The 8,196-nt window shown below is 33.4% G+C and overlaps 2 protein-coding genes across 2 annotated transcripts; one reads left to right on the top strand and one right to left on the bottom strand.

The window, feature by feature from the left end:
* The first annotated feature begins 375 nt into the window (after window positions 1–375).
* Window positions 376–1,550, top strand: LOC107895505 (heavy metal-associated isoprenylated plant protein 7). Its single transcript, XM_041079397.1, has 3 exons — window positions 376–507; window positions 601–685; window positions 784–1,550. The coding sequence occupies exons 1-3, from the start codon at window positions 490–492 to the stop codon at window positions 1,389–1,391; spliced, it is 711 nt and encodes a 236-aa protein (XP_040935331.1). The 5' UTR covers window positions 376–489; the 3' UTR covers window positions 1,392–1,550.
* A 1,299-nt stretch (window positions 1,551–2,849) lies between these two features.
* LOC121208529 (probable polygalacturonase) lies at window positions 2,850–6,562 on the bottom strand. The gene is made up of 6 exons (XM_041079396.1): window positions 6,061–6,562; window positions 4,914–5,231; window positions 4,709–4,829; window positions 4,457–4,631; window positions 4,291–4,361; window positions 2,850–3,940 (listed from the first exon to the last, which is right to left on the bottom strand). The coding sequence occupies exons 1-6, from the start codon at window positions 6,070–6,072 to the stop codon at window positions 3,273–3,275; spliced, it is 1,365 nt and encodes a 454-aa protein (XP_040935330.1). The 5' UTR covers window positions 6,073–6,562; the 3' UTR covers window positions 2,850–3,272.
* Between the last annotated feature and the right edge of the window lie 1,634 nt (window positions 6,563–8,196).

Here is an 8,196-nt window from a genome sequence, read left to right as displayed (position 1 = left end):
TTGTTATGCTATTCTACTAGAAACTAGTGATTATTTATTTTCTAAGAATAAATTCTTTTTGTGGGAATTATAATCTTACCAGTTTCTATTGAGAGATAATTACTTTCCTACTGAAATTAATAAGTTGTTTTTGGTTCTGTATTTGGTTTGTAATTATTCGAGTCGATACTCGAAGTAATTCGTAATACGAGAATATCAATAAAATTAAAAAATGTCAATTTTTTCTTCCATCTTAAGGTGATTTGATAAAAAAAATATAAAATTAATGACTAAAAAAAAGTAAAAAATTGAAAAATTAAATGAAGAATTAAATTTGTTTTTATAAAGTATGAGGATAGATTATTGATTCTTTTATGACTCGTCCCTAAATAAAATCCAAGTATAGAATCTTCTTCGTTCATACACTCCAGCATCTCCATTATCTCATTCAAAAAGCGTATATAATCTCCTCCAAGTTTCTTCATTTCCCCGCTCCTCCTCCTCGGCCTCATGGTGCCCAAGTTCGAGGTACGTGTCTATTGCATATCAATCAAACATCGTCTACATTGCAACAATCTCAACTAATCGATCCCTTTCTTTTATTCTCAATTACTATTGCAGAGACCTCCAGTCACCCAAATCAATGTCCTAATGGACTGCAATGGATGTGTTCACAAGATCAAGAAGGCGCTACATGGCATTCATGGTGATTCTAAACATTTAATAAGGCTTAACTTCCATGCATTTTGTTTCTTCTAGTTTCCAGAGACATTGCTTGAAGCATTCATTCATGTCTTTCCTCAGGTATATACCATGTTCATCCTGATATTGCTCAACAGAAGTTGATTGTAATAGGAATGGCGGATCCAGAAATAATAGTTAAGGCAATTAGGAAAACTAGGAAGACGGCAACTATCTGTTCTCATTTAGAGCCAACAGAACCACCGCCTGAAGTTGGTTCAGCAGCTCTGGAGGGAGAAAATCCGCCACCACCTGAAGAAAAACCAAAAGATGAACCGCCACCGGAGAATCCACAATCGGAGCTGGCGGAAACTGATGCCCATGCCAACCAGAAACCACCACCGCAACCTTCTCCACCGAAAGATGTCGATCATAGCTATGGAGGGCCCTGGAGCAGACACCACAATAGCCAAAATTTCCAGCATGAATTACCACCTCAACCTGCTGCCTTTGTAACTCACTGCTACAACACATACATGCCATCACCATATGTGACAGAATACCAATATGTACATTCACCACCACGGTACGTGCAATATAGTAGGGTTGGTCACTGCAATGAGGACTATCACAATTATTACATCAATGGCAGCAACATCGATAACAATGGCAATGGAAGTATTGCATCACTGTTTAGTGATGACAACCCCAACGCTTGTACAATAATGTAGATACATAGTTTATATAAGATTCTATGCTTCCAAGTGTTGGAAGAATGGATTCTGCAATTCAATTGTGGGAAAGGTATTATGTGCAATAAGGGCCATTTCTTGTAAAACAAGAATGTTCTGAAGATATTGCTATATTTTAATTCAACAAATCAAACTTTTCTGGCAGCCAACCATCCAGTTTGCCAGGGCATTGACACATTGTCTATATCAACAAACAGCACATGATGTTGAATGGTTTTGAGGAAATTAAGATTCGAGACTTGACCAGAGATAAGCATATTATACACGATTATAAACTATATCAAGTGTGTATTTGTGCGGAAAATGTATATTTAAGAACATAAATTTATGTTTAAAAATAATATACAATAAATAATAAAAAAATTAAAGTACACTCGAATAATATACTACGAAAAGATATTTTTATAATTTTTTTAATCGAGTTAGTTTTTATAGACACGTGACATTAGTTTAATTAAGGACTTAAACAATAGTATAAATATACAGTTGATGACGGTAATAAAGTGTGCCTAATAAAATTAAAATATATAAAAAGTTTAAAATAAAGCTTTAGTTGATTTTTTTTTTAGCAATTTCATTATAGGATTTGATCTCTTTTTGACATAATGCTTAGAACTATCCATAACTCCTCCTCAATTCATAAATAGGAAAATATTGCGCTTTAATATACTTGAACTCGCGTCGTTTTATATTAACAATAATATTTATGCCAATCGAATTAAAATTTAATCAATATGAAAACAGGTAATTATACTTAGTGCACATTGTTAGAGAAATCTTTCATTTATTTAAGCTATTAATGTCACATTTTTTATTCGCTATAAAAAATTTAGTCTAAATTCTAACCACGATTTTAACCTATCAATTTTAAAATGTGTTATTGAAATTTAATATTGACAATTTCTCAATAACATTTCATGTATTTTGCATATATGATTTTCTTCAAAAATACTTTTACTTTTAGTTAAAATGAAAAAAATCCATTTCCTAATAAAATGTTTAATTTTTAATGAATTTTTTAAAAAAATGAAATAGTTAATAACAAACATAAACCCTAATAAATTTTATTTTCTTTCTTTTTGATGACGTAAACAATTTTAAAAATTTGAGGTTATGATTCTAATAATTGAACATTCAAGGCATGACATAGTGTGACTGTTAATCAAAGATATAAAAATAATTAATAAAAGGACAAAGTAGATTTTATTTAGAATGAGACAAAAAACAATAAAGATGGTCCTTTATACGATAAGGATTGACGATGCAGAAAAATAATTTGAGAATGCAAATTAAACAATATAGTGACTTCTAAGATTAAACTTCTAGACCAACAAATACTGTACATAAGATGGGTTTTTTCAAGTTATGTCCTCGTTCGTCTGCTGCTGTATCATATTTCAAATACACGAGTGTATATGGTGACAGGGAAAAGCTATCTCCAATCGAATGTCTAAAACCAATTTATTCAAATAAAATTACCTTTTTGAGTATCTCTTTTATCTACCAATTCAAACCAAATGATAATAAAGATTTTACAATGAGAATGTACTTGGAACAAGACTATGAACATGAGAAGAAAAGAATTCAGTAAACAGCAATACTAAAAATACCCAACAACCTTTTTTTTCTTTTTTTTTTTCTTTTGTACCAGCACTACCAAAAATTTGCTTACACAAGAATGAAGAAATGGAGCTGTACAAACAATCTGCAGGCTTGCAACATGCCCAAAATGTCAACATGAACGGGTGAAGAAACAGGTATTCTAGGCATGAGTTTTATTCCAAAGAATCTGATCTATTCTCAAGACGGTAGAGTAGAAATTTCGGAAATTGTTTTTTTTTCTAGTAGGAAAAGATTGCATCATAAGACAGCAGCTCTTCCATTAGGCTTCAGGAGGGAAAAGCATGATGAAGAAGCATCTGGATTGTTTAGTTCAGAACATGGTTCAGGGAAGACAGACTCTGAAAAGCCTGAAACATATGAACATTGCCAAGGGCTAGATGAGGCAGAGTTGATTGATAAGGAAACGTTGGATAGACAAATAGAGGTGAAGGGAGATTCTTCAATTCCTGTGAAGTTTCCAGCCATACTGATGTTTGTTCCAATAATATTCTGGATGGTGATTTTCGCTACTAGTGGAAGAGCATCAGGATCAAACTTGTCATCCGGATGGGATCCAAAATGCCCATTGGCACAAAATGCCGTTTTAATGTTCAGCATGTCAACATCTGATATAGCAATCTCTTTAATATAACCACCTCTACCCTTTGTTGTTCTAAACTCAATACCAGTTAATGAGTCATAGAGGTGGAGCTGCTGCACTTGAACGTCCGAAATGCCACCGGACATTTGACTACCGAAGGCAAGAGAAGAGCCTGAGAATGACTGAAGTTGGACCCTCCTGATATGGACATTTGCGGTAGGTATGCCATAAGCAATGCCATATTCATCCCAGCCACTTTTGAGGGCAATTGCATCATGACCCATACTAATGCTACAGTCCTCAATGCAAATGTTATCCGAAGAATCTGAAATCAGAATGATAAGAAAAGACAAAGATTGCACAAACATCAGATGTATATAAAGCAAAGAACTCGACTTTAAAAAGGTTATTACATATATGAAGTATCAACAGATATATTATATCTCTGTTGTACGACTCCCCAACTACTACCAAGTACTAATTTCAAGGTCGCTAGTAACAGCAAACATGCCATTTCCTGATACATTTGACTGAAAAGCGAAATTAAACATATCTTTTAGTTACCATTTTTTTTCAAGAGAGAGAATGTAATAGAAATATGATTTTGAAAAGAGGCATATCTTAAAACAACTTAATTCTCAATATGAAAAAATATATATATCAATGATCACGAACCTGGGACTATACCAACAGTATATGGTGATCCTGGCGAAGCATAGACCGTTATGTGATGAATGTGCACATGGCTGCATAACATCCGAGTAGATAAATTTTAACTTTCTTGAATGGGCAACGGATCAAATAGAAGTTCTAAAGCAATCAGAAAGGTATTCAAACTAACCTGCAATAGACTGGATGAATGTTATATGCAGGTGCGTTAAGGAAAGTAATGTTCGAAACAAGTATAGATTCAGAAGACACAAATTCCACAAGGTGAGGGCAGCTGTAGTTTAAAGAATGAGACGTGAACCATTCCCACCAAACTGAGCCCTGTCCATCTATAGTTCCATTATCACCTAGTGCAACAAGCAAGTGTGAGTTCATCTGCGACTCAACCAAGATTCTAATGAACACAGTTAAGAGAAAATCGTACCGGTTATTACGACATCACGCAACATATACCCATTTACCAAACTCCGATATCTCTTTCCAGGAAGTTCAGTTCCTGGGCCATAAGATGGTAAAGGTTCAACAATGTCCCAATGAGATGGATCCTTCAGGGCCAAAAATGGTTCTTAGTAATAAGTTGGTTTCTATTGGAGAATCATACGTTAAAATAAGATGGAAAACAAAAATACCTGAGATCCAAGAATCACTGCACCTTTTTCCAAGAAGAGAGTGAGATGGCTTGTAAGATTGAAACTTCCGGTAAGCCATCTTCCCGGCGGCACATAAAGTTGTGCACCACCTTTGTCAGCAAAAGACTTAAGATAGAAAATGGCATTTTGGAAGGCAATGGTATTCAAGGTTTTGCCATCTCCAACAGCACCAAATTCCAATATGGATACACTATGTGGTCTTGAGCGCAATGTTAGATTAACATCACACAGCCCATTGCTTTCTTCTCCATGGATTTTGATTGCATTGCACAATGCCAGCAGCAACAGCAATGCCACCTGAGGCACAATGTTAAAATTCAGACACTAATGGAGATAACTGATTTAGAAAGAAGAGAGGAATATGCAGTTAAAAAGGGGGAATTTTCACATCAAGGATACAAGACAAGAACAAAGAGAACAAAACCCTTAATAGCTTAAAAAAGCTCGAGTACATAACAAAATTTATGAGTAGCAAACAGTATCAAAACTAAGTATAAACATGTCAAAAAGGATACAAATGGTAGCAACAAAAGGTAGCTATGCCTTGTAATGCTGTAAGGCCAAAAAGAGGAAACATCTAGTCAGTTTGTCTAAACAAAGAAAAATGCAAACTTTGGACATATTATATCAAATATGATGAATTAAGGATGGGTGATTGTCCAAATCAAATCTAGTTTATTGAGGAGTCAAATGACTAGGAAACTGAAATAAAGGAATTACAAAGAGGCATTAAAGCAAACACATAAATTGCAGCAAAAAAAAAACTATTGAACCGTTTCAATGTTAAAAGAATGATCTTATAACTCCAAAACCAAGGAAGATGGAGAAGTTAAAAAGTTTCAGATTCCAATCAAACCAAAAGTCTGGTAACAAAAGGGTTGTAATATCAACTAAAATTCCACAACTTCAACAACAGAACACAAAACAACAAGTAAAAATGAAAGCTTCACTATCATCAGAAAACTATTGAATATGTTTAAGTTGTATTATCATTTACCACCATATCCACTTAGGAAAAATCCCAGAAAAGTTGTCAGTTTTATTAATCTTCAACAAATCTTCAAATCTTTCAGATTTTCAATCCAAAGAAAAGAAAACAAATCTCAGTAAAAAGAAACGTACTTACTGGCATCTTCATATGTCAACGGACTCAGTTAAACTGAGCTGAGAGATACAAAGCAGTGAAGAAGAAGAAAAGCTGATACGGTTCAAACAAACGGTAGAAATAAAACAAAAATAGAAGAAAAAGAAGCACCGCAAAAACAGGCAGCTTTCTGTAAGCATATGAATTATTATGAGCATTAATCATATATAAAAGACACCAAAATTTTAGTATTTTTCTTTTATTTGGACTCAGAAAACGGTTTCAAGTAATATATATATGACAGCTTTGGTTTTTTTTTTTTCAATTTCCATGCATTTGAGCAGTGTAACCAAGAGAATAATTGTAATAAATTAGCATAAATGCCACTAAAAATATGATTAATAACGTCTCTCGCCGACAATTTTGTTTGATATGACCCCTCTCACTCCAGTGAACCATACAGTAACACAGGTGTTGTGCTGTGATTTCTTGCATTTGTTAAGAATAGTATTAGGAGGAAAACATAACAAAAGTGGGAAGTGATTGGGTAGATTTTGAGATTTATTTCGAGACATAAGTTAAAGTTAAGAGGTGGGTTTTGTCAGTATGTTGGGGGAGATAATGACCCAGATCGACACGTCAGAGGGGTAGGATGGAAAATGTGTGCAACATAAGGTGAGAGAATACATGGGGCATTGAGACCGCATGTGGGTTGACAGGGTAGAGAGGGGTAAAGTAGGTCCCATGTTCAATCATGGCGAAAATGCTAGCCTGGACTCAATCACTTGACAGAACATACCACACCACAACACAACCCATTAAAGAAAATTTTTTTTTTCTAAAAACTTAAAAACTCCCATTTTTTGAGCGTCAGTCATGCTGTGATTTCGGGTCCAGTTTTTGCCAATTAGAGTAACACTGACAATGTGGCAGCTTTCATTTATACCAAACGAAAAGAAAAAGATGATTTTATTTTTTAAAATAATAGTTCAGGTTTTTAGTTTGGGAAAGTGGTGAAGAATAATTGGGAAAATGGAATCTTTTAGGTGGTATTGAAGTTTTCTTTGAAATTTTAATGAAATTCTGGAAATTAGTATATGGCTTTTAGTCTACTTAATAAATAATAATGAATTAAAATTAGCCCACCAAAGAAAGAAAAAGGCAAAATATATGGTCAGTTTGCTATATTATATTCAACTTCTGCTCTGTCAATATGAGAATTGGTGATTAAGAAAAATGGCATATATGTTCCTTCTATGAATAAGAAACCATGTTTTATATTTCTATTTGACTGTATAAAATATACCTGGGGAATGACTAAAATGATTAATGGTTGGGTAATATCTCTTAAATGATATTCTAAGAAGGTGACAAAGTGGGAACATGATATAGGAAGGTGTAGATACATCTTTCATAAGCAGGAATGGGATTTTTCTGGTTTAGGGCGCATAGAGAAGTATCAAAATTTATGAGAGTGTAAGTTCGTGAAGCTCATTAAATGTAGGATTTGTTTGGTGATTGGTGGAAGGATGGATAAGGAGGAGAGTCTAACTACCCACCGTGATTGGGACATCTCTTCAACATCATCACACGTATTCCCAATGGTTTTTTTTTTCAATTAATAAAAGGCATAATGAGCTATTCCACGTTCAATTTTATAAAAAAAATCATTTTATTTATTTATTATTAAAAAATTAATAAAACAATAATAATAAATAAAAAGTTGATGAAAAATATGAAAGAATTTTTTATTGTTTAATTTTCATTTACAATGTGTTATTTATAAGCCCCTCTACATTCAATTAGTAAATGTATTACATTCAATAAATTAAGTCTTCTTAATTACTCCATTTAATGATTATAGATGAAGTAAAGAGTTTTATCTCATTACTTTAATATGTTTAAAGGGGTTATAGACATCGATTTAATGTATTTACAACACTTCCCTTAGAATGTCTTTTAAATAAAAATGTGCCTCATTAAAACTTTTATTACGAAAACTCATTGGAACAAAACATTGGTTAAAGGAAAAGAGTACAACGTGTCTTAGACTCCCCCTAATGGCAACATCACATTATATCTTTGAGTCGACGCATTCTAATCTTGTTTCGTAGTCTTTCAAATGTTGAAGTTGGCAATGCCTTGGTAAAAAAATCTGCTAAATTATCACTAGAACAA

This window comes from Gossypium hirsutum, chromosome A10 (genome assembly GCF_007990345.1).
Source record: "Gossypium hirsutum isolate 1008001.06 chromosome A10, Gossypium_hirsutum_v2.1, whole genome shotgun sequence".
NCBI classification, from domain to species: domain Eukaryota; kingdom Viridiplantae; phylum Streptophyta; class Magnoliopsida; order Malvales; family Malvaceae; genus Gossypium; species Gossypium hirsutum.
This window is presented reverse-complemented; position numbering and strand designations above follow the sequence as displayed.